The sequence below is a fragment of the Rhamphochromis longiceps genome, linkage group LG7 (assembly GCF_057381845.1).
Source record: "Rhamphochromis longiceps isolate RC_006_pf linkage group LG7, R_longiceps_female_GT1.1, whole genome shotgun sequence".
In the NCBI taxonomy this organism is placed as follows: Eukaryota; Metazoa; Chordata; class Actinopteri; order Cichliformes; family Cichlidae; genus Rhamphochromis; species Rhamphochromis longiceps.
In genome coordinates, this window is record NC_140563.1 from 67935802 (window position 1) to 67962734 (window position 26933).

Consider the following 26933-nt stretch of genomic DNA (forward strand, 5'->3'; position numbering starts at 1 on the left):
AGTGCATCACTCAGTGCTGTGCAGCGCAGCAAAGGGAGGATTGAGGGTCACCAGAGCCACAAGTAAGCCCGCAGTGTGAGAGGGAAGTGCTCTAATGGAGTGATACGGTACGACGAAGTCTTTAAGATAAGACGGGGCCTGAATATTCAAGACCTTGTATGTGATGAGAAGGATCTTACGTCACTCTGAGACAGGATGGTTCTAATTTTAGAGATACTGTGCAAGTGGAAGAAAGCAGTCCTACATATTTGTTTAATATGTGCAGTCTTAGAACATTGTGCTCTGTTAAGACAATAAGGTGCTAAGATCTTTAAAATATGATGGGCCCTGATCTTTCAAGCCTTTGTTTGTCAGGAGAAGAATTTTAAGTTCTGCATTCAACAGGGAACCAGTGAAGAAAAGCCAATATAGAAAATATATGGGCTCTATTTTTAGTCCCTGTCAGTATTTTGGAGCAACTAAAGGCTTTTCTGACAACCTTCAAAACAACATGAGAATAAAGGAATTACAGCAGTCCATGTAGCTCATGTCTGACACATAACTTCTGCGAGTGAGGAAGACTCATGAACGCATTGGAATCTGTCAGCTAAACACTATTCAAGCCAGCACAATACATTTTGATGATGTCTTCTACACTGTGTAATAATCAGTCAGCAGCATCAAATGCTGCACCGAGGACTCAGATCTAACAATAGAAGCACACAGACAAGTCCACTGTCAGAGGCCAGCAGAAGGAGATCGTTACTTAAAGATTGGTCTCTAATTACGAGACAGCTGCACCAAGAAATGGCTTTCTAATTATTTTATTACATCCACCCTGAAAGTCCGTTTGTATGTAGTCTGTTAATAAAGTCAAACTAATCAAATTTAAAAGCACTAACGGTAAGACGTGGAGTCTAACAGACTCAGAGTTCATTATTAAAGTTAGTTTAGAGCTCAGTAGGAGAGAAAGAGTCTAAATAATAAAGTTGCTGTCCTTAATGATACTTCTGTGTAAGTTGATGTGAAAAGTCCCGTGTTTGCAATTAGCCATGTTTATGTAAGGGTTACTGAGGGTTTGAAGTAACTGTTAGAATCATTTCATTGGTAAATTCAATCAAAAAAAACAACCCCCCACCCCCACACACACACACACTATGAGATAAAGGAGAACAACAGCCTGATACCTGCAGGCCTGACAACAGGAGATGTGTCACTGCTGTAACACCTGTAACATTCAGCAGTTTCCTCATTGCTCTGACACACACAACAAAACTATTGACCACACTACACACTAACTACACACTAACTACACAAGATTTGCGCTAAACGTCGCAAATCTCTCACGTCTCAAACACGCCGTCACTCCTAAAACTTCCCCCTCCCTAAACATCTAAATGCCATGTTGCCATATCATTTTTTGATTGGTCGACATGGTACATTTTTCCACCAATAGGAAAGGGCAGGGGGAGGGGTTTGGTGTTGTTTTTGCTCTCACGCTTTCGAGCGTTTTCCTTATAAAACGCCGTTTTTACCGTTTCTTCCCGCAGTAAATATAACCAACGACAGTATTCAGGAAGAAAACCAAACATATACGAATGTGAATCGCATCATTGGCTGTGGGATAAGGCGGCATCGTTCTAATCCCATACGGGAGCAGCCAGTCACTCACTGACTAACACTGCAAAACAGAATTGTTAAAGTTTTAATTTTAATTTCAATTCAGGTCAGATTATTTTTGTGCGCAACACAGATTTTGTGCGCAGAGACCGTGCCAGCAGTGCACAATTGTGCACGCGCGCAGCTTAGGGGGAACATTGGTAAATACCACAAATAGACCAAATGCGCTACAATGAGACACAAAACATCTAAAACAGACACAACAAGAAAAAAAGCACAAAAAGACAGAAATAAGAAGACACCAAGATGCCCAAAGAAATACACAAACTAGCTAAAAATCAACACAAAGTTGTTACATTAAGATACATCAGCAAAGACAAAAAGCCACTTCATGTCACTTCTAATTGGAGTCCGATCTCTACTGTTGAGGGCGGAGGGCCTTCTCCACATCTGTGTCACTAAATCAGTCCGTGGCCATGCCAACCACGTACATGCAAAGACACAAACTTGCGTGTGGACTCACCATCCATCAGCCTCTTTGGACACGTTGTGTATCAAAGCTCCTTGTTGAAAGCTCAGCTCATCTGGCCTCCTCGCCTGGTAGCTGTATAATGCCTTGACAGTATTTTTAGGCTAAAGGAGACAAACACATAGAATTGAGAACGTTAAAGGAACGATAATCAAAGAATACTCGACAACACACCACATGACCAAATCTGACTGCATACACACCAGCGAGGGCTCGATCTCATTGGGCTCCACATACGTCTTCACATCATATAAAGAGGCACAGTTCTTCTCCTGTGAAACACAGCGCACTGTTAGGAGGATATCATGACCTGACGCTGACCTGAAATGTTCTGTAGTAAACTGTACAGTAAATGTTCTGAGTTTAAAATGATAAACCTTCCTCAGACTGATCACCATGTATTTTGACACTGAGGAATTTACTGGCTTTGCCACAAACTTTCCTAATTTACAGTCAGAGACGAGCAGGAACTCTACAACTAACATGGCAGTTAATACAATAAGTGATCAAATACTGATTTTTGTTTCTCCTTTTATTTGTGTGTGTTTTGTTTTTTTTAGAAAATTCTATGGTAGCTCAGAGAGGACAAGCACAGTCTCCGGAGTCGCACGCAGTGAGGATGTAACACTGCAGACAAAGATGCAAGGTAATGAGTGTTTTAATCACACGATTCATAAAATACTGCAGAGACATGTTTGCTAACAGCCATTTACTCTTAGCTTGTCACGTCCGCAGCTGTTCCGTTGCATTATTGCAAAAACCAAAAACAGTGAGTTTCCTTGAGTTTTCTAGCTGTTAGTGTGTTTGAACTCTTGGGGCTACCATAATTACCTGTTTCTCAAGCGCAAATGATTCACTAGTTTCCACAAACTTATTGCAACAGTGGCAGAATCTCTTGAAACTCACTGTGCTGAAGCGGTCGACCAGCTCGGGCGTGACCGGGTAACGTAGCTTAATCTTGCGATACAGCGGTTTCTTCCTAAAGTAGTTGACCAGCTCCACGAGGCTCTCGAACTCCGTAGTGGTGCCCAGCAGATACATGTTGCCCTCCTTCTGGATGCGGCAGTGTTTCACCTTACCGTCACCTCTGAATGACAGAAGTTGATAACAAATAGTTATGTTTGCAGTACTAAACCCGTTATGCAGATGCTCACGGTGGCAGTGTGTTCTGGCTCTGTCACCCCGATCATCAGATTTAGGTTGGAAAACACACATTTTAGCCCAACTTTGTCACTAATGGATCAGTGTCTGAATTAATGGAAAGTTTTTATGGAGATTACAGTTACATAATGAGGGGTCATCAACTTTATTTCACCCTTTATGAAATGACACATTTCAGTGGAGACACATTTGTTGAATTTCCTTTGGCACGGTACCTGAATGTGATGGCAAAGGAGTCTGGTTCTCCTTCTCTCTGCCGGATGAGAAAGGCTCCATCTCTGGGAATCCTCATTAGGTAATCCTCTGCCTGACCTCTGCTCAGGTTACTGTAGAACCACCTGCTCCACACAAACACAAGGAGGGTTACACCCTTACACATTCACAACCACTAGCACTTTATATAGCCTCTGTAGAAATTATCCACATATCTCACTTATCTTAACTGCACTACTGTAAATGCTGTATAAATAATCATTCTGTACAATACGATCATTTTAATTCTACAACTGTTTATAAATTGCATAGTTCATATTTCTGTATAGTTTCATATTTAGATCCTGTTCATAGCCTGTACATACTTATAGTGATAGGAAATTGTTAATGTATCTATCTCATGGCTAAAGCACTTCTGGATGGATGCAAACTGCATTTCGTTGCCTGGACTTGTGACATGTGCAATGACAATAAAGTTGAATTCTATTCTATTTATGCGGCATGTCTGTTTATCAGATGATGGCTTGGCTTTGACAGAAACAGGAGTTTTCTTTCTTCCATGCTCTTAAAAAAAAGGCTGAAAGAAGTGAGAGGGCAGTGACTACCCGTCCGTGGGTGTGCATGTGTGAAAGTGTGAAAGTGAGAAACAGAAGCTATGCATATGTGTGTGGGACTGAATGTGAGATGTAAGCTTAGCTACAGTAACACAACTAAAACTGGACATCGATGTGGAGCCCTGCATCAAACAAGGGTTTGGTTTTTTATTATAAGCTGAGAAGTTGTGAATGATTAACTCGTTATTTCTCACCACACTGCAAAATGATTCAGCACCCTGTGATGTCTGTGATGCATTTTAGCACTGTGGAACAAACCCTTCTTGCAGATGTGAGTCGGGTTTTGGTACGGCATCGGTGAGGCGCAGCTCAAAGTCCTGGCAGCGCAGTGGGTTGTCTCTGTAGTGCTGGATCAGGGCGTACACGCTGGGAAAGTGCAGGTTTGCCGTCATGTAGAAGGAGGTGTGTCCGCCCTCTGTGACGGAGCGAATGCGACAGTGCTGCACCCTCCCGCTTCGCCTGAAACACGTGCAAACAAATGACCGAAATGATGACATCGACATCAAGCTTTCTTCTCCAGTGTAGCAGAAACATGAAGCTACCAAAGTGTTTACAGCTGACCTATTCAGCTTCTAACCCTAACTGAATTCAAATTGAATATATTCTAGTCCGAGTTTCCATTTGAGTTTAAACGTGTTTTCGGCCTTATTTTGATAGATGCAGTGAAGCCTGACAGGAGAGACATCCAACAAAGGGCTGAGGGTCGTATTGGAGCCCAGACCGGCTGCTTATCCCACCGAGCTGAACCGGCGCCCTCAGTTTGTATTTTCTGTTCAAAAGTGTAACGTTTGGATTACAGTTTTTATTTCGTTATTGTTCTACTGACCTTATTTCCTTATTAAATTACTGAGTCTGGTTTGTGTCTGGTTTCTGTTTACGTCGTGATTTTCTAGGAATGACTTCAGTCCGTTGTGTTTTTTGGTTCTTGTATTTGTAGTTATTTGTAGTTATCTCCTACGCGCTTCCCTTTTCCATGTTCCTCCTCTAGAAGTTCATTCATGTTTCAGCGTTTCCTTGTTTCAGTTATGGCTATTGTTGGTTTCCTGTTGTCTCGTTGTCCTTAACAGTTTCATTTGTGTCTCCAAACTCCTGTGTTCAATCCCCACTACAGAGTGTGTGTGGGACGATCGTGGCTCAAGAGTTGGCAGTTCGTCTTGTAACCGGAAGGTTGCCGGTTCGAGCCCTGGCTCGGACAGTCTCGGTCGTTGTGTCCTTGGGCAAGACACTTCACCTAACGCCTACTGGTGATGGCCAGAGGGGCCGATGGCGCGATATGGCAGCCTCGCTTCTGTCAGGGCAGCTGTGGCTACAACTGTAGCTGCCTCCACCAGTGTGTGAATGAATAGTGGAATTGTACAGCGCTTTGAGGGTCTCGAAAAGCGCTATATAAATGCAATCCATTATTATTGTGTGTTTCCAGTCTTCCCCGTGGTCTCTGTTGGATGGTCTGTTTTCACTGCTGTGAGTTTTCCCTCATTATCCTCAAGCTGAGGAATTTTGTTGGAATTTCATTCCCTGGATGTTTCACCCTTTTGTTGGGTTTTTATAGACATTACCACCAGCTTTTCAACTACGCTCTCATTTTGTTCTTTCCTTTCCTCTCTGGTTTAAATTTAGGTGCAGCTTTAATGCAAACTGTGACACACCAGGAAGTAGACACTTTATTTTTACTCTTGGTTATGTATGATAGAGAGGATCTCTCCAGCATCATCTATCTAAGGCACACAGCTCTGGCTGTGAGCACAGAAGCCCCGCCCATTTGCTGTTCAAACCTTCCATTTGTGAAGCGCAGCCAATCAGCTAAAACTGCTTCTTTCACACAGAGGATGATTTCAGTGCCTTACATTAATGTCACATTACATTAAACTTTAAATTGAGGAAAGGTAGATTAAGTACAAGAATAAAAATAATAATAGATCCTTGTTGAACCACACAAATTGAACACAGCGTGAAGCTAAGCTCAGTTAGCTATCCTGGCAGCTGATATAGAGTGTGCCAGTTAAACTGCTTTAGCCTGCTAACAACTGCTGTTGCCTCTGCAAGCCGCTTTGAAACCCACCTCTGTGAAAGCGCATGGAAGGACAGGGATGTGTGATCTCACTGCTGGCAAACAAATTACTGCAGATAATCAACAATCCTATTTTAACTAAAGTGGGAAAATTTGAATTTTCTGTTTTTCATATTCCTTCATGTAAATGATGATTTTATTAGTGGAAATCATTTAGTGGGTAAGGTCATTAGTTATGTTGTATAAAGTCAATATTCCTATTCATCATTAATGAGCACAGAAACCTCGAGGAAGGTTGTTTAAGTGCAAAAACTACTGAACACAGATGCCTCCTATGAGCCCTAAACAGGAAGAAATTCTTCAGGCTTATCTTTATTGTGTATTTCAGTGTTTAGTTATTGTTGATTTACTGACTGTTTTATATAGTGCACATTTTTATATAATTTCTTAATATTTCTTAAAAATCCCACACAGCATCTGTGCTTTCCACCATGGAGTAGGAGATGTGATGGTCAGATAGTAGTATAGCACACACTACAAGACACATTCTCACAGCAGAGCAAACTTTACATTTTTCTGAGCCCCATTCTCAAATCTCTCGCCCTTCTCGTTTCCTATACTACATGACGCCAAGGTCCCACCCTTAGAAAGCGAACACAGAGGGGGAAGGACAAACAGAAATTAGTGCTGGTGTGTAAATCTGATGAAAAAAAACATGGGACACTGTACCAGAAGGAGAGCGTATAGTCTGTAACGAAGGTATCGCTCTGTCGGACCAAGAAGGTGCCGTCTCGTCCGCTGGTCTCTTTGCAGTAATCTTGGATCAGCCGCTCGGCCATCTGCCTGCCTTCCTTCATGCGACCGTGGAACCACGGCTCCGAGCAGTGAAGGTCCTGATACTGAAACGTCACAAAAACAAAAGTTCTATCAACACTTTTCTAAATTATTGTAAAAGTTCTGTTAATAACTTGGAGCTGAAGGAGTCAGGGTTAGGGCTCCAGCATTTCTCGCTAATGACGAGTGAAATTATCACAAGATGAATATTACAATAAACTCGAGCTTAGTCATCTATAATCATAAAATGCTATTTTTTATTACAAGAGTAACAAGAATCAAATGAATCAGGAGGAGCTATTTTTCTGTTTTAAAACCATATACTTAGTACTTTCACTTTAGTATCGTTGTACTTTGGAAATAATAACTAATCTATTGAAATTTTAATATAAGACATCATTCAACATCCCCTTTTCGCTTCTTTACAGCTCATTGCACCACATGTCCAAAAAAGATGCATAAACCTGATATTTGAAGTTTGCTACTAAACTTTGGTTTTTACCTTCCTGGGATCCTCTTCCTCATCCTCGTACTCTTCTGCATAGTACAGCTTGTCGTCAGAGATCACACAGTAGTGCTTGTTCCAGCGCTGACAAAGAGAAATGAACATTTACATTTCCACCTTCCCATGCAAAACATGCCACTTGTTCAGGAAGCTTTTCAAAGAGCAACAGGGACACAAAGCGTCGGGCGCTGCTTTCGCTCAGTGAGGTCAATGAATTACAGAGAGATGACAAAAAATTGCAGACGCACATGAGCACCCAGCATAGCGCAGACACGAGTCCGTTTGTTACGCTACAGTACTAACGCAGCTGTTTAACACTATATTATCATAATAGAGGCAAAAAGTGGCAAGAACCGTCAGCCCTGAATCCAGAGAAATTCATTGGATTTGACTGGATTTAGCTACATTTAAATGACATAACTGAACACATTTAATCTCAGAACCTCAAACCTCTCTCATCAATGGCACACACTGATATGTGGGGTAATACCTGATCCACAGGGTCCCAGATCTCCAGGTCTCCTTCTTTCTGTCCCTTTCTAACATCCTTGACGGTGAATCCTCCCTCCATGTTGATCTTCTTGTGCTGCTCAAAGAAAACAAGGAGAGCACCGTTTTCAGGAATTATGACAAATCGTTTCCACTGACGCGCGGATGCGCTCAGACCACATTACCTTGAGTATGATCTTGCCCTTCAGCTGCGTGGGTGAAGGCAGCTGCTCGGCCAGGTGCTCCACGGGTTCGATCAGCAGTTTGTCTCCAAATACTTCTCTGAAAGTACGAGCCATCTGACGCTGCTGATCTACAGGGCAGTGCTCCTCTATGGACAGAATCACCGGGAACCTGAGACAACGAGACGTGGTTACCGAGATGTTCTGAATGGTCCAATGAAAAAACAGAATCCTTCCCAATGAATTAAGAGGCTGACAAAAAGTTCTTAAATCATCACATTGAATCGCTGCTTCTGCAGTTTAGCTCAGATCTTTGAATTCACAGAACTGCAATGTTGATTTATCTGGATCCATCATCAGCTTATATTCAGATCTAACAGCAGTCAAAGGCAGCATTTTTTGAGTAACACGTCTGGTTGTTTTGATTCTTACTCTGAGGTGACAAAAGCGTGCTCGTTTATCGCTCTGACCACATCCTCAAACTTGATCTTCGTCGTCCTGCTCCAGCCATGGTAAATGATTGGCTCCCCGGGGCCCTCCCAGCAGTCCACTGTTTGCATTCAGTAACACACAAAGAGACACTGTGAACACACTGAGTGAGCAAAAAAAACTCTTATTAAAAACTCTTGTTTTACATGTAATGGTATGAGTCATGTCCAAAGTTAAAGCAATCAACTGTGGTTCTGTGACATTTACGTCAAACGTTACTAAGCATTAAATAAGAGTTTGGCCAAATTAAGCTGAAAAGCCCCAAAACATCGAGTGGACGGGGTGGTTAATTTATATGTTAGAAACCATATAAGACAGACAAGAGTTAAAATAAATCTTATTTCAGTCACTGATTTTTGTTCTGCCTACATTAACATGTGTCTTGAGGGAGCCAATCAAAAGTGGACAGCTCAAAATCAAAGTTCTGCTCTCACATCTCGACGAGGGCCTGCGATCACTTCTTGCTCACTTTGATACAAACTAGCATGCACAGAGTTTCCATTTTCAAAGATCAAATGTGTAATCAGCAGCCGTGCACTTAGAGAGAACCGACAACTTAGAGACTGTGACGTTAACCGCGAGTTTTTGGGCAAACACGTGGAGACCCCAGCAGTCGCTCTGACCTGCACCAGCCAACTTTCTTTCGTTTTTTTTTTGGAAGCATATTTGATGAATGAGATATTGGGGCAGGAGCATTACTGAGTGTTAGAGCTGGCTCGCTGGTCTGTAAGGCGTACAAAAGACTTTATCGACTACTCAATACTTGTTAGTGTCTTTTACACTTGGACATTGTATTAAAATCGGCAGCCTTGCTCAGGACACATCTACACACGCTGGTAAAAGCATGCGGCCGTAGCCCAGTCAGCCCAGATTACGCTGAGACGTTGGTTTGAATGATCAGACGTCACTGCTTGCTTCCTTCCTTCGTCACCGTCTTTGAGCTGTCCACTTGCAACAGAATCACTCAGGATGCATGCTAATGCCGGGCCCGAACAGTGGCGTCATTCGGGTGCAGCACACGCCGGGAGTTTGATACTAACATTCGACGCAGCGGCATCCCAGACGCAGACAGCGGACATAAGCCTCTGTGGACGACTCGCTGCGAATCTGATCACCTGTCAGGTAGCTGTTGAAGAGCAACAGGAGACATTTTATCTTTCACACATAGAGACATTTAAACCAACAGTATGTGGAAATATTACTGAGCATCATTAGTATGTGTGACGGAGTCAAACTGACGTGTTGTGTGAGGAGTTGACCCAGTAATGCGACAAAGGGTTGTTCATGTCCACGTTGCTGATGTCTGAGAACTTCTCATCCCAAATACAATTCTCCTTGGAAAACAGGAAGCCGAGGAACTGGAAGAGGAGAAACACTTCAGATTTCAGAGTAATCTAACCCGTTCCCCCAGCCCCGCCCCTGCAGACTCCACAACGCTGTAGAACTGCTACGGGATGATTGTGTATTCACTTAAACACTCCAAAAACTTAAAGACTGCTTTCTGTTGATCAGAATTTCGAGCAAGTTTTTTAACACAACTGCATTCCTGCCAAAACTCAGTTTTAGCATCGATTGTCAAACTTGGTGCAGAAGAAGGAAGATGGTGTCCACTCATGTTGGTGCTGAATACCTCGCTCACGGTGAACTCCGGGTCATTGGTTTTTCTCATGGTGTCATCAATAAAGGTTGTCATCAGCTCTCTGACTTGGTTCAGATCATTGGCCCAAGTTTCCTGATGGATGAAAGGGCCAAAATAAATAAATAAATAAATAACTAAAAATCACACATCAGACTGCGACGGTTCATTTCAAACACTTTTTTTCTAGTCCCAGAGCTGTGTGATGTCAGCGAAAGAGGAAATCCATAAACATGCTGCTCTCTGTATATGAGGAAATCAGATGAAAGCCTTAGCAGACTTTAGAGAGAGGAGGGGAACTACATGGCTTGCTTTAGATAGAGTGTAAATTAAGTAACCGTATGAGTAACTGTATTCTGTTAGAGTTACTGTTTGAAAAGGTGGTATTCAGTTACTTTGTTGAAATAAATAATTTCCCCCAGGGATCAATAAAGTATTCTGATTCTGATAAATGGATTGCACGGCAGTCTTTTCCTGTTTCATATGTTCAGCTTTGCTCTCTCTAGTTTTGGTAATTCCATGCACAAAACACGCATTAAGAGGCTCTAATGTCTGTGTCTCAGTCTCGCGGCCCATGTCACCCCTAGTTGCACGCCGCATAATGACTTGAAGAAATATTTTAAAAAATTATTCACAAAATGATTTAATATGAAGGCAATAGGCAGAGTGTTACAGGCATCGGCCCAAAGAATGTAGCCTGATGGGCAGTGTAGTCCGTGCTGCAGGGAGAATGGACCCGTGATGTTTCTGTGAGCGAGGAGGGAGAAAAAGGAAAAGTAGGAGCTGTCACCGAGCAGAACCAGGAGCTGGAAGCATGTAAATATAATAATAACCACTGCAGCCAAGAAGAGTGCCTGACGAGCCCAGCTGTAAGTAAGCTGTTAAGACTCGACTGTACACTGTGTTCGTGTTTGTAAGCAGCCTTTCAACGCCTCTCTCTGTCTCTCGCTAGCAAACTTGACCCAGACAACAAAGTAAAGCTAGTTTTCAGCTACGAGCCCGACACGAACCGGACGTATTAGCCAGAGGTCCCTTTACTACAGTTCGGAGCCGCGGACCTGTTTTATATACGAGATCGCTGCAAAAAGTGCAGCCTTACCTAATGTCCACCTACTGTTACTCATTTATATTAAGATTTAAACATCTAGTTGGTGTTGGTATGGAGAGTAACCGTCAGCAATAGTAATAAATCACACAGCAATAGTTCATTCATGTAGTTGCAAAAAGCATGATAATATATTAAGTAATCCAAAGTATTCAGAATACATTGCTCTCATTGAGTAACGTAACAGAATATGTTACAAAATACATTTTGGGGCATGTAATCTGTAATCTGTAGTGGAATACATTTTAAAAGTAACCTTCACAACACTGGCCACAGTACAGTTAATTTAGGTCCTTTTAAGTGTGAAGGGGAGTGTTTTTAATCTGCATATCAGTCCAGCGAGCACACTGAACTCTTCTGCTGTAAGAGCACGATAAATGAAAAGGAAGAAAAGGAAAAACAGTAAATTCTATAACTGGTCCCAGCTGTTGATGACTGCACTGTGGTGAATCTGGGAACCACCTAGTCAGCAATCTACAAACTGTCTTTGGGCCAAAGCTGACCAGGGGGGCCAAGCAGGCTCCATCTGAGACATTCAGCCCTGTGCTGACATTCAAAGAGACCAGCGGCAGACAGCGAGACACTTCGGTCATCACTCTGTGGCCTTCAGGTGGCTGCTGTTACAGCCAGATTACAAAACAAATTGATGCACAGTTATAAAATCTACCAAATCAAACACACACCGATTCTGAACCATTTTAGTACAGCCCAAAATAGCTTCATCAGCCACATATATTTCTGTAATATACAACTGTCGACACAAGAGTTACATTTCAGTGTGCGTTCTGTTAGCAATAAGCTAATATTGCTAACATATAGATTTAAGTACTGCAGCTCATTTAAAAATCAAACCAGAGGCGAGTTCAGTGCACAGCTGCAGGGCTAAAACAGGGCAACAAAACCAAGATAAACTTCTCTGCACAGCGAGGAAGTCAATAATGAATGATATCATATGAACATTTTCTAGTTTCTGAAAATGTGCCCGTTTAGAAACCCCAACCTTACCCCTACACCTGGACGAGTCGCTGGTGACCTGATATCATAGTCAGGGCTGCACATAAGTGGCCCGTAGGTGCGCATTCGCTGTCAAAATAAAAGATGCGCACCAGATAAGAAGTTGCAATGTGCGTTTGCGTCCATATAAAAGGCACTGTTTTCGTCCGCTAGAGTGGGATTTTCACAGCATATTCCGCACCACATCTTTGTGCGTTCATCATTTGTTTGAAGCCAGCTCACCTCCTGCAACCACTTTTCCGAGAATACGTGCTTCTTTTGCGGTTCGGACTCCTGACATTTCTTTGGAGGTGGAGGAACACCACAGTAATTGCTTAAAGGAGCTTCTTCGACATCTTGAGGAGTTCTAAACAAATGTCTGTCCTCCTCCAGAAAATCTTATGTACGCAAACGTGCGTTGCAACTTCTTATCTGGCGCGCATCTTTTATTTTGACAGCGAATGTGCACCTGCAGACCACTTATGTGCACCCCTGATCATAGTACCACCCTATTAGAGCACTTCGCTCTCGCTCTGCAGGCCTACTTGTTGTTCCTAGAGTATTTAAAAGTAGAATGGGAGGCAGAGCCTTCAGTTTTCAGGCCCCTCTTCTGTGGAACCACCTTCCAGTTTGGATTCGGGAGACAGACACTATCTCTACTTTCAAGATTCAAACTTTCCTTTTTGCTAAAGCATATAGTTAGGGCTGGACCAGGTGACCCTGAGTCCTCCCTTAGTTATGCTGCAATAGGTCAAGGCTGAAATCAGGAAACAAAATCCAGGAGCAACAAGAGGTGATGAGACAAGTGGAAACAGGTGGGGAACACAGCAGGAAGTAATGAGAGGACAAGACAAGGGAAGCAAAACTGAAAGCAAAGCACAAGGAATGGCTAACTATCAAAATAAAACAGGAAGTGAGAGAACACAGACAAGAATGAACTTAATACAGGAGGACTGACACAAGAGGACAGAACAGCGGGGAGAACTCAAGTCTGAATGAACTCGGAAACTAGTATCCGGCATAAATAAAGGAGGAAATACATGAAACAATATTGAAAAAGAAAAATATTTCAATAATCCAAACTCTGGGTAAGATGACCCAGGACCATGACAAATGATGACATATATGTCCTTTAAGTGGGTGTAACTGTAAGCAAAGACCTCAGCAGGCATGTTAGGATGAATCCAGGCAATTATTTTACAGCCTCACGTGGAGTCATGAGTCTGATTCATAATATGACTTAAAGCTGCATGCATAGAATCACCAGAAAATTCTAAAAGCTTCAGAAGTTTTGTTGACTTTGCCTCCAAATAACGTTTAAACGTTTTTATCCCTGCAAACTGTCGTTCTCACACACATGTGCACTGCGTAAACACATTACAGCTTCACTTAAGTACCCATCAAGACATGTACAGTATCCCTGTTCATCACACCAGATGAACCAACGCCACACTAGTTACAATTATAATAAATAGAAGTACATTTACCCATATCTTTGCTATGACAGTGAAAAGAAAGATGAATTCCACCACTCAGCTGGTCCTGGACGTGTGCTGGCTGCAGTATGATTGGCAGTGTTGGGACTAACGCATTATTAAGTAACGCGTTACAGTAACTACGTTATTATTGTGGTAACGAGCACGGTAACTAGTTATTATGCCAAAACCGGGAACGCGTTAGTCGTTACTGGGATTTAGATAGGGTCGTTACTCGTTACTTCGTGTGGTGGCATCGCGGAGCTTCCACAGATTCAGTAACATTAGCAAGTGGTGGAGGCCAGCAGGTGGATGAAGGAAAGGGGACGCAGAAGGAAAAGAGACCCGAGGCGGCCGCCGGTCCGAGTGTGAACTGAACTTCAGGTAAGAAGTTATGACCTGCAGTCTCTCTGGGTCAGATATGAACCAAGTTTAGGTGGAGTTTATTTTCGTTATTCTGACTTTTTCCGTACTGCGTGCTAGCTAGCATGACGGAGTTTCTATACAGCTGGGTGGGTGCTATGAAGTTAATGATGTTGAACTTTATTTTGTTCATAAGTTATTAGAGTTGCCAACCGTCCCGTCTGGTATTCAGAGAAAATATTACGCGTTTCTTATTGAGGTGAAAAGGAACAGTTTGTCCCGTAATTCAGCTACAATGGAAAAGGCACAAAGCTGGAGTTACTCTGTGTTTACGCTGCACAGCTGCCTCTTCTTCTCTCATCCTCTCCCCCTCCCTCTCCTGTTTCTACTTCAATCATGAAACTGATCAATGATCAGCTGATCGGCTCTCTTGTTTGTTTATTGCCCACTTTGCGCCGAAAGAGGAAACCAGTCGCGCTAAACAACAGCAGCACGTTTAAGCTTGATCAGCTATTGAGAAACAGGTTTACCTTTTAGGTCACATGAATGAGTTGAAGGAAAGTTATGAACTGTTTCTGAGAGACAAATAACACCAGGATCCTTTTTTAGGTAGCTGACAGCTGGTAACTGTGCAGGTGCGGATCTAGCAAAGTGTTGCCAGGGGGGCAGGTAGGGCATTAACGGGGAAAGGGGGGCACAAAGAAATACTTTTCTTTCTTATTCTCATTTAAAATGTCTCGCTTTTAAAAAATAATTATCTGAATCTTACAACAAACGATTGATAGATTGATGCATATATACCATCAAAACAGTGCACATCATTGTCACAACAGTCAGTGTTTATTATCATTCAAAGGCTTTATGATTTTTCCTATAATGGTGGGCCGGTCTCTAGTCAAAATGTCCGGGCCAATTTTTTGTCCCAGTCCAGCCCTGTATGCAGCTCATCTGCAGTCTGGTGTTACCTACATCTTCCTATTCAGAAGGCAGAATTTCCGAGTTCTGAGTACAATCGAAAGCACCACGACTGCAGTTTTTGTGTTGGATGTAAAAGGCGCACATGACGCTGTGACGTAGGCTAGAATCATGGCAGCAGTCAATGACGGTCCAGGCGTGGGATTTCTCTCGTGGAAATGTGCACATTATCTTTTCCTTTCTATTGGTAGGTGGCACAGTGCACTGTGGCAAGTAAGCAAGCTAGAAGACTGGCAAAGCTATGGAAGCAACACATTAACAAGAGAATTCTGAGTAAAACCAAAGTTACTTTGCCTAGTAACTAGTTACTTTGAAAGTAACGAGTAACTTGAAGTAACTGAGTTACTTTTGAGAGAAGTAACTAGTAATGTAACTAAGTTACCCAACACTGATGATTGGTTATATTTAATCTGTTTGGCTCTTTTCCACCTTCAAAGTTTCCAAATTCTACTCAGGATTCCTCGAGTGCCAGGTTTGCTCCGTGTCTGCTTCCTGCATAATCCTCACCCTAAATATAGTCACGGCTTGTCCGACATGCTCGTTATTCCTTGTAGCTTGTTTACCTGTTGCTGATAGATGAGAAATCGTTGGAAATCATGCAGGAGAACGGCCGAAGCATCCGGTTTGTCTGTGTTACTGCAGGACGGAGGAGAGAGGGAACACACATTCACACGATGCCGTCAGAGCATCCTTCATCAGATCGCTATTATTTACACGAGAGGAAACGGGATCTCACCCCAGAATGAAGGCGCAGGATTCTTTCTTGAACTCGTCAAGAATCTGAGAAAAAACAAACCCAGCATGAATGAAAGGGCTACAAAAACAAGAACCTGTGTCTGGTGATATTATGTGATGTCATTCATTCATACAAACCTCATTCTGCTCAAACATGAGAAGGTTGTAAAATTTATGAAACTGCTCAAAGTCCAGGCGATCCTTCTTCGAGCCCACTTCCTGCGAAAGCAGAGCATGAAAACTGTGATCAAGCTGACGGGAGCAGCTGCAGACGACTGTTTTGTGTTCTGAGGGGGTTTAACTATGTTTTTAAAAATGCATCCGCAAAGTGGAAATACCTGGAACTTTTCTTTCAAAGTGCGAGAGCTCGGCGCCTTGTAGTTCATCAAAGGAAGCAGTGCCTTCAGTTCCTTCAAGGAGATGCTGGATATGAGACAAAAAACCCAGTGTGATCAGACTGGAAACCATTTATTATTACTGGTTATAGCATGTTCAGACACTGTCGTGTGTGCAGAAAAAAGCCCACTTAACATCAGGTATAGAACAGATTTTTTTACAAGTGTACGCAATGTGAAATTATTCTGAGATCCAGATTACATCCACAAGAAATTTTAAAGTTTCCAAGGTTGAAAGGCGCAGCATCAGTAACACAGGGTAGTACTATCTGTGACGCATTGCAGAGTAACAGAAGCTTGCATCGCTAAGTGCATTATGGGTAAACTTTAAAGGGTCGGATCAGCATGAACAGGTTTACCAGACTTATGTCCTGCCGTGATTTCAACTTTGTTCCAATTAATTTCTCATCCTGTTACATGATGAACACAGTCAAGTGCTGTTTATGTGTTCCATACAACAGTTTGGACATTCAGTCATTTCACGCTCTGAGCATGCAGGAGGGCGTGGACCACAGAGTCGCAGCAACTGAGCATGCTCTCTCCACAGTTTGTTGCTTCACTAACTCTTCAGCTCGAGACATCTAGCTACATGTTAAATATAGCCAGCTGGAATATTTAGCTTCTGTTCATTTTTAAAGAATCCATATTAAACACAGCAGGTGGCTGAAGGCAAACAGGCGCTAGTGCTGGTGGGACCAGAGATCGGGGCTGCAGCACACTGGTAAAACCACTGGATTTATTTTGTAAAAAAAAAAAAGAAATATTAGTAAGTATCATAAACTAAACAGTTAGTAGGTAATCTTTATATTCAGCATACCTGTTTGTCTTGGTCTGATTAACAGAATACATCTGCTTCCTCAGCCAGCTGGAGGGGCAATAACACAGAGAGAGCAATGATCAGAGCAGCACAGCCACAAATAACTATGGAAGTGTGTGTGTGTGTGTGTGTGTGTGTGTGTGTGTGTGTGTGTGTGTGTGTGTGTGTGTGTGTGTGTGTGTGTGTGTCCTGTTAAGTCATGGAAACACAGCTGGGTGTCTGTGTGTGTCTGTAGGTGTTTGCATGACTCATATTGTTAGGTGCATCCTAACAGTATGTATAATGTAACATTTGAAAGCAAAGACTTGATAAAAGTGTAGTTTATGTTTAGATCATGGAAAAACAAAGACCTCAAACAGTTCACATTTTTACTTTTAAAGCCCGCTTTGTTAAGTTAAGTGGGCCGAACATGTGAAACTTCACATTCTGTCGCTCTAAAGATGCTTGACTGCACATTTAAACCCTGAAATATCTTAATATAAGATAAAGAAGTGGAGCACCTCTCAGTTTTTCTACGTGATAAGGTTTCTGGTAGCTCACTGCCACAATGTGCTGTATTTGCAAAAAAATTTCTCTTTTTTTTTTAAAACCACAATTTATATAGTAGACAGTGAAAAACAGGAACTTTCCTGTCATTTAAATGTTTATCTGTCACTTAAATACTTCGGTGTCAGATGAAATGGCTCGGGAGAGGTATTTATCAGCAGGAAAAGCTGCAAAACATATAAAAATACAGTTAAAAGTCCAAAACTTTCTGCCATCTTTTACATTTTCCAAAGCTGTCTGGCAGGCTGGTCTTTTCCAGGCCAGTTCTGGCCCCCAGGCCACATATTTGACACCGCTACCTTAGGGTAATGTTTTGCTTTAAATTCGAGGCAGCTATGGTTGGAGGACATCTTCACAGAATGAATAAATGTCAGTGTCTGAGGTGATGTAAACACTGCAGCGTGCACGGCTACCTCTCTATGAGCACCGGGGTTGGTGATGCCCGAGTCTCCTCCCTCAGCATTTCAAGTCCCACCAGCCATTTCTGCGCCTCATCCACAGAATCAGCTGCACAGTGAGAAAAAAAGACTCATTACTCAAAGATGTGTTCGTGAAAACACCAGTGGATTTGGTTATATTACATAGGTAACACCAAAACTACCGTTTACCCCTAAAACAAATTAGCCTGCACTGGGCACTTCCTGGAGCAACAGGTGCACTTATGCACTGAAAAGCTTCAAAAGAACTTAACAGCAAGCGTGGGAAATGAAAAGAAGATGCAAATACATCACGCAAATCCACTTGGCAACTACGAGTTTGTTGTGCAGCAGATACATATTTCTGATGCTACTAAATTCTGTTATAAACACTGCGTGGAACATCCATAAAGCTTCACCTCCCAGACTGAGGGTGCTGAGAACAAACTGGGAGCCGTAAAAGATGGTGAAGCAGGTGCTCTCATCGCGCTTGTCCTTCCCATCTTTGAAGCGTTCAAAGTCCTTGGAGTTCCTTCCCGGACGGATCTCCCGGATCTCAGACAGGTCCACTGAAACGCAGCACACGTGTTTCTTTAAAGCAGCTACAGTTTTTAAAGGATGTGATTTAACTATACAACCATCATCATTCCCGAAGGAGACCTTTAATGCATATTTCCAAACTTAGACTTTATTCATAGACTTTACTAAAGTAGAAATGTTTGATTTGGACTAACACTGGGCCCCTCAGTTCATCCTCCCCTTTATCAAACCTACTACAAACAGGGGGTGGAGCTTATGTGCACATAGTATCTTGCTCAAGGATATTTGGCATGCAGACTGGGTTCGAACCACTAACTTTGCACTTAGTAGCTGACCACCTCAGTTACAGCCACCCCATTTACCAATTATATCGCACAAACAGGATAATTAACTCATCTTTTCCCCAGAGCCATGTGATGAGATATCAGGCCTCTGTGCACAGATATGATAAACTCGTTTTTTATTTCCTTTTTAAAGTGGAGTCACCCTGTGTTCAGCAGGTGACCCATATGCCATAAGGATTCGAGGCTATGTTCTGTGTCTTTCTCCACTGTCCCATCAAATAAAGGTTAAAATACCCCAAATGCATATACAAGAATAAAGTGAAATCACACAATCAAGGAGAAATTTAGACAAAACATGCACATTGTTTTATAAACTGGAGTATATGATGTATGGTTAACTTCCTTTTTTAGCCACAGTCATCTCTGAAGCTTCATGAAGCTGATATTCAAAACTACACAATGAGCAGTGAAGTGCAGGAGATAACAGGTACTGTTCTATGTGCTGTGGTACCTCTTATACACTAATGTGCCTCCTGGCTTTTTGAGGTGTGGTTTGATATTTGTTTTTATAGGGATGTTGTGATTAGTCATAGGGTCACAGAAAAGAAACAGAAATGAGGCAGTGACCAAAATGGTAACACTGTGGCTTTAAAATGCCCAAAACACTGGCGGACGTTACCGTGGTTACATACATCCGCTATATAGATACTAGGAAACGGGAAATAAGGTCACAGAGAAAGGAGTGTGGATGGTGTGGTTTAAAACATGTCACATCCTGCTTCAGATGAACCCATTTTTGAAAGTTGTGAACCAAACCTGACAGATTCTGAGCTGGAGCATCACGGTGTATGACAACAAGCCTTACAGAGGAAACAACAGTGGGACCCTCAGGTCGTACAACTGAGACTCAAATACTTACAGACGCCATCGGTCTTGTCCGCGGTACGTGTCCACGCCACCTGACGGGTCTCCATGATGACCTGCACAGTGAGGCGCTCTGCCTTCTGCCGAAACACCGTCATGACCACGCCCATCTCCAGGTCCCGCTTGATCACGATCTTCCTGTACTCAGTCATCTCGCCCTGCTGCCCCAAACGAGCCATCTCTGCAGCTGACACAGGGTGGGAGAAAGCCGAAGCGTGACTTTTGAATAATTAGGAAAACGTGGAAACATGAGTTTTTGCTGGCTGAGACTATTTTAAACAACAACTAACCCATCAGTCATCACAGGCACCTTGCAGCTGGTGCATACTAGAGTAAAATCCTCCCTGTTGTGACACATTTATGAATCCTGCAATAGCCTTTAAAGCAGAGCGTATGTTTTTCCCACAAACTCACCGAGAAACAAACCTCTCCTCCTGCTCCATAAATCATCCTTTACTCCAGAAGGCATCACTCAATCAATCCTGCCTTTATTTAAGTTACGAAATACGATGATGACAGGAAAAAAAAATCATGTTTTATTATTAATGTTGTGTTTATTCAATACATTTGGTTGCTGTTTTACTTTGAAATGTGCAGGTCTTTAATTTGAAAATGTGTGCCTTTAGAGAAAAAGTATTGTTTGTTTGTTTCAATCATGTAAACAATAGACAGAAGTTCATTTAGAAAAAATGCCACAAAAATAGAGCTAATATTTGGATACGTGCACACGTATCTAATCCCACCCCTTCGCCAGAAGTTATCAGTCAACATTTAATCAGCTTCCTTACTGATATAATCTGCAGTAAACTGTGACTCCACACAACAAAACCAATACCTCCACTTCATCCATTCACTTCCGCTTATCCTTTTCAGGGTCGCGGGGGGCGCTGGAGCCCATCCCAGCTGTCATAGGGCGAGAGGCGGGGTACACCCTGGACAGGTCGCCAGTCTGTCGCAAGGCTAACACACAGGGACAAACAACCATTCGCACTCACATTCATTTGCACATTCACACCTAGTGACAATTTGGGTTATCCAATTAACCTATCCCCACAAGCTGCACGGTGGTTAGCACTGTTGCCGCACAGCAAGAAGGTCCTGAGTTCAATTCCACCATCAGGCCGGGGTCTTTCTGTGTGGAGTTTGCATGTTCTCCCCGTGTTTGCGTGGGTTCCCTCCGGGTACTCCGGCTTCCTCCCACCGTCCAATACCTCCACTTTTTAAAGTTAATTGCATAATACAGTAAGCATAAGCTAAACAGAGATATTCACTGAATTTCAGCATTTTTCTTTCTTTATAACTCTTTTTAAACTGCTTTATGTTTGGACGTTGCCTCAACTCCACACTCGGACTGGTCCACAGCTTCACTGCACGCACAGAAACACAAAGACTGTTCCCGGTATCACACAGTCACAGCTTGAAGTTACAAAAACACCTTAAGTTATAACTTCCTTCTCTCAAAAAGAACAGTGAGAAAGTAGTGAGTGTGTATATAACCTGTAACCTGCAGTGTGGATGATTTGAACTGTAAAAAGAGTAAACAGTGAATGCAATGTTGTTTTTTAGTTATTGCCCCAGACCTCTGCACAATAGCTTACGTAAGGTGAAACCAGTGAACAGTGGAAAATATGAAGTCCAGTCTAATACTAACAGCATTGGACTGGATTAGTATTGCAATGCTAGTAATGCAACTAGCATTGCAATAGTATTACTAGTACTGCAATGCTTCTTGATACTTTGGAATGATTATATGTTATATATCATATCTTATTCTCTCCAGTTAAGTTTTTCATCTATTATTACCTCAAGAAATGTATTTTCACTCAGTATCAACTTCATTCATTTGAATGTTAACATTTGTACTTAAACTGCTATTACCAAATAACACAGTTTAGTTTTATTCAAATTTAATGACAATGTGTTTTTGTAAAGAACTTCATTTATTTGGTTAGTTGTCCCAGATCATCACCAGAGCAGGAAATGTTTGTATCATCAGCAAAGAGTGACATTTGTAATACTTTGAACACTTTAAAGGTGTCATTGATGTATAAGTTAAAGAATTATGGGCCCAAAACTGAGCCCTGGGGTACACCACAAGCAATGCCCATACATAAAGAGCAATAACCCTTTCATTTCACAAACTGCTTCCTGTCTCTTATATAATTCAGAACACAGTTTAAAACGACGCCTCTGGCACCATAAAGTTCCAGTTTTCTTATTAATATATCCTAATCTATAGGGTCAAATGTTTTTCTCAAGATTATGAACAACCCGGCCACATATTGATTTTTGTCTGTGGAATTTGTGATGTATTCTGTTGGATCTAATAGTGCCGATGATGTTGATCTTCTTCATCTGAAGCCGTACCCACTCTCGGTGAGTAGTTTATCTATACATTTTCCAGTCGGTTGTTAAACAGTTTTTCAAGTATTTTTGAGAACTGAGGTAAAGAGGCAGGCCTGTAGTTTGTGAATCGGTGTTTGTTGCCCGAGCTATAACTTTTTATTTTCATTCGTTCTGAAAATCGACTAGTTTGAAATGTAAGTAAATGGTTTTAAAATACCCTCAAAGAATATCAGTATCATTACAATCCAAGGATTTCTGATTTTCACATTTTTTGACAATTTAAAAAACTTTATTTTCATCGGCAGCTGTGAGAAATATTGAATAAGGATTTCTGTCTATCCTCTGCTGTCCCAGGATCAGTGATCGTTCTTGCTAAATTTGCTTCAGCAGTTACAAAGAAATGATTAAAGCTGTTTGCTACAACATCCATATTATATTCTTCATATTCATTGAAACACTGAAATACGTGGGATGGTTGTTTAGTCCAGCCCCATGTTTTATAACACTGTTCAGTATTTCCCATGATCTTTTAATATTATTTCTATTATTACCCAATTCCTTCTTACTATATTTAAGTATATTCATTAACTTATTTTTATATCTTTCATATCTAATTTCAGTATCTTTGGTTCTCTTTCTTAAGAAATCTCTGTATAGTGCATTTTTCCTTCTTTTGCAGACCTTTTGTTATCCGTGGACAGTCCGTATATTCATGTTTTCTACTATATTGCTTTATTGGACAGTTTGTATTATACAATAATGTAAATATTCTAAGCAATTCATCATAAGCACCATTCGCATCCTGTTTCTGAACACTTCATCCCAGTTCTGTTTCATTAAATCGTTTTTAAAGACATTTATTGTTTCCTTTGTTTTTACTCTTCTGTATTCCTTTAACAGGTTCATACAGTACAATTTTCTGTGAGCCATTTCTGTAAATGAACTTATTGTAAGTAAGTGTTTTTCAAAGTGATAATAAATGCAATTAAAAGATTAGTCTTTAGCAGGTATCATTTAATGTAAAGACAATAATAATGGACCCAGGATTGAACTCTGTGGAACCCCTCGGTTTAGGAGTGGCATGAAGGGGGTGCAAGGAAAACACAGCAGATCTGCAGGTAATGAGAATACTTGATAGGAAATAAAGACCCTCAATGACACAACACAAGAGCCTAAAAATAGTTTTGAACTACACAACGGTTTCACAAGGAGGCGAAACAGATATTTAGAGTCTATTCAGAATCCCTACTGATGTGTCCCTTCTTCAGACAAGAAATGTATGATGCTTTTTACTAACACATACAATTAAGAAAAAATAATAAATGCACATACTTGATCTGAAAACAGTGAATAAATGCACGTGTGGATTACTGCCCAGGACAACGAGCCATATAGTGTGAACTTTTACTTCTTATTCAGGTTGGGAGATGCAAAATGACCACAAAGATAGGAAGAGATGCAAATTGGCCATAAACAGATATAACACAACCAGTGAGAGTCACAAAACAACTACTAGGAGATACAAAATATCTGCATGATACATAGCCGGTGAAGCAAAACGACTATAGCAACATGACCGTGTGGTTTGTGGTAGTTCTGCGTGTCTTACAGTCATCTGGCTGCTTTGGGAGACTTGCGATAGCCACATGTCGCTTCAGACCCTTCTGGCTGACACGGTGCTGACGACAAACAACAGAAATCACTCATTTACATCTCATCCCAGTTTTCAGACTTTATGGTTTCACTTGAATCCAGGTCACTGCACAGGAATGTCCATGTTCTGAGCCGTGTGACGACACGTTAATTCTTTCACTATATCTGGATTCTACTTTAGCCTGAAATGGGAAGCTGACCTCACCCACGTCTTTTCTGACGAGTGGGTCCACGTCCAAACTCCACATCTGGCACCATTTCTATTTTTGCTTTTTCATATCTTCATCTCATTTGCGGGGTGTGCTAACAGAAAGGCAGCAGAATACAAAAGGAAGTGGAAGTTGAGATCACACATGCTGCAACTCCGGTCAGTGTGTTGACATTTCAACCCATGTACATTATTACATAAGCACTCATGTCGCAAAGTGCAAAAAGCTGCAGTTTCTCTAGCTGCCTCTTGAGGCTGACTCCAAAGTGAGTCGGCCACAGATCCCCACAGTTAAATGCTTGGACTTGCAGCACAAATATGCATGTTTGCAGACTAGTATAAAAAACTGACCTCTGCCGAACATTTCCCCCTTCCTAACAACTGTGTTAAGTTAGGGAGAAGCTGCTTTGAGTGGCATGTGTGCTGGTCCAGGCAGCTGTAGCAGCTAGCGCGCCGCTAATTCCACTCCTGAAACTCGACTAGCAGGCATATGTGTACCTGTGTGTTGCACCTGTACGCCATTACACTCATCTAGTGTCTACTTCTAACTCAAAAAAAAGAAGGTCAAAGTGTAAACCCCAAGCCTCCAGAAATCACTGTGTGAAGATGCTGTGCCATCTTAAAAATACAGTCTATAAACTGTCCAAAATCTGTTCGCTTTCAATTTGATTCGATTTTTAATCACAATTATCTCAGTCCTGCATACCAAGGTTACGTCTTTCAGTTTTAACTCAAGACGCCTGCAGACGGACAGACAACATCTACATACCATTACCCTCAAAAGCTTTAAAATGACATTTCCATTTAAGAAGCAAACTACAATTAGAGTTTGCATGCCTGGGCTGCAGGCAGCATCACTGACACATCAGAGAAATCACCAAACTGGGAGGGTGTGGTCAGTATGAGAAGCATGAGGTTTGTTGGTGTGCATGACACAGTGCAAACTTAGACAAGCTTGAAAGCTTTTGTTTGTTATTCTTTTTTGTTGTTGTTATTGTCAGGCCAAACAATGTCTCCAAGCAACCTAATTTCACGGGAAAGCACGTAACAGACACGCCGGTCCAAGCAGCCCACCTGCAGGGGGAGATGATACATTTAAAGCCAAGAAATCGCTAGTGAACAAGGAAGGTATGAAATACATGCCAGGAACGATTAAGCTAGGTGGCTAATATGCATTTACATGTGTTAGTAAAGTCTGTTTAAACTCATTATTTTCATATCGGCTTAAAATAAAATATCTCCCTCTGCTGGTACTGCAGCTAACTGCAACCTACTGTAACGTCGACAGGCTTCGCTGTTACCAGTGTTGGGACTAACGCATTATTAAGTAACGCGTTACAGTAACTACGTTATTATTGTGGTAACGAGCACGGTAACTAGTTATTATGCCAAAATCAGGAACGCGTTAGTCGTTACTGGGATTTAGATAGGGTCGTTACTCGTTACTTCGTGTGGTGGCTGTCGCGGAGCTTCCACAGATTCAGTAACATTAGCAAGTGGTGGAGGCCAGCAGGTGGATGAAGGAAAGGGGACGCAGAAGGAAAAGAGACCCGAGGCGGCCGCCGGTCCGAGTGTGAACTGAACTTCAGGTAAGAAGTTATGACCTGCAGTCTCTCTGGGTCAGATATAAACCAGGTTTAGGTGAAGTTTATTTTCGCTATTCTGACTTTTTCCGTACTGCGTGCTAGCTAGCATGACGGAGTTTCTATACAGCTGGGTGGGTGCTATGAAGTTAATGATGTTGAACTTTATTTTGTTCATAAGTTATTAGAGTTGCCAACCGTCCCGTCTGGTATTCAGAGAAAATATTACGCGTTTCTTATTGAGGTGAAAAGGAACAGTTTGTCCCGTAATTCAGCTACAATGGAAAAGGCACAAAGCTGGTGTTATTCTGTGTTTACGCTGCACAGCTGCCTCTTCTCTCATCCTCTCACCCTCTCTCTCTCCTGTTTCTACTTCAATCATGAAACTGATCAATGATCAGCTGATCGGCTCTCTTGTTTGTTTATTGCCCACTTTGCGCCGAAAGAGGAAACCAGTCGCGCTAAACAACAGCAGCACGTTTAAGCTTGATCAGCTGTTGTTAGAATTTATTTAATATTAATTTCTAGTATCAGCTGATGTTTGCTGGAGCCACAGCTGTAAAGCTGCTGGTCATGATGTCGGTTTGGTTATCTGGTGAGAGGGAAACATGAAGATGAAACCAGGAGATGTCCTTACTGGATCATCAGAGCTGAGCAGGTGATGGAGAAACAGGTTTACCTTTTAGGTGACATGAATGAGTTGAAGGGAAGTTATGAACTGTTTCTGAGAGACAAATAACACCAGGATCCTTTTTTAGGTAGCTGACAGCTGGTAACTGTGCAGGTGCGGATCTAGCAAAGTGTTGCCAGGGGGCCATGTAGGGCATTAACAGGGAAAGGGGGGCACAAAGAAATACTTTTCTTTCTTATTCTCATTTAAAATGCCTAGCTTTTAAAAAATAATTATCTGAATCTTACAACAAACGATTGATAGATTGATGCATATATACCATCAAAACAGTGAACATCACTGTCACAACAGTCAGTGTTTATTATCATTCAAAGGCTTTATGATTTTTCCTATAATGGTGGGCCGGTCTCTAGTCAAAATGCCCGGGCCAATTTTCTGTCCCAGTCCAGCCCTGTATGCAGCTCATCTGCAGTCTGGTGTTACCTACATCTTCCTATTCAGAAGGCAGAATTTCCGAGTTCTGAGTACAGTCAAAGCACCACGACTGCAGTTTTTGTGTTGATGTAAAAGGTGCACATGACGCTGTGACGTAGGCTAGAATCATGGCAGCAGTCAATGACGGTCCAGGCGTGGGATTTCTCTCGTGGAAATGTGCACATTATTTTTTCCTTTCTATTGGTAGGTG

The 26933-nt window shown here is 41.9% G+C and overlaps 1 protein-coding gene across 1 annotated transcript in view; it reads right to left on the reverse strand.

Moving 5' to 3' along the window:
- The window catches only part of plcg2 (phospholipase C, gamma 2), a 51014-nt gene that overhangs the window by 13737 nt on the left and 10344 nt on the right, over positions 1-26933 (reverse strand). Inside the window, exons 2-22 of the mRNA XM_085414959.1 lie at positions 19823-20014; positions 18499-18648; positions 18077-18170; positions 17118-17165; positions 16244-16328; positions 16044-16124; positions 15907-15950; positions 15734-15806; positions 10254-10355; positions 9863-9981; positions 9664-9749; positions 8567-8684; positions 8138-8306; positions 7954-8049; positions 7461-7547; positions 6854-7023; positions 4375-4575; positions 3505-3627; positions 3035-3215; positions 2332-2400; positions 2123-2232 (exon numbers count right to left, since the gene is read on the reverse strand). Coding sequence (XP_085271085.1) covers positions 2123-2232; positions 2332-2400; positions 3035-3215; positions 3505-3627; positions 4375-4575; positions 6854-7023; positions 7461-7547; positions 7954-8049; positions 8138-8306; positions 8567-8684; positions 9664-9749; positions 9863-9981; positions 10254-10355; positions 15734-15806; positions 15907-15950; positions 16044-16124; positions 16244-16328; positions 17118-17165; positions 18077-18170; positions 18499-18648; positions 19823-20006 — 2390 coding nt within the window. The 5' untranslated portion in view covers positions 20007-20014. The remainder of the gene's footprint in view (positions 1-2122; positions 2233-2331; positions 2401-3034; positions 3216-3504; positions 3628-4374; positions 4576-6853; positions 7024-7460; positions 7548-7953; positions 8050-8137; positions 8307-8566; positions 8685-9663; positions 9750-9862; positions 9982-10253; positions 10356-15733; positions 15807-15906; positions 15951-16043; positions 16125-16243; positions 16329-17117; positions 17166-18076; positions 18171-18498; positions 18649-19822; positions 20015-26933) is intronic.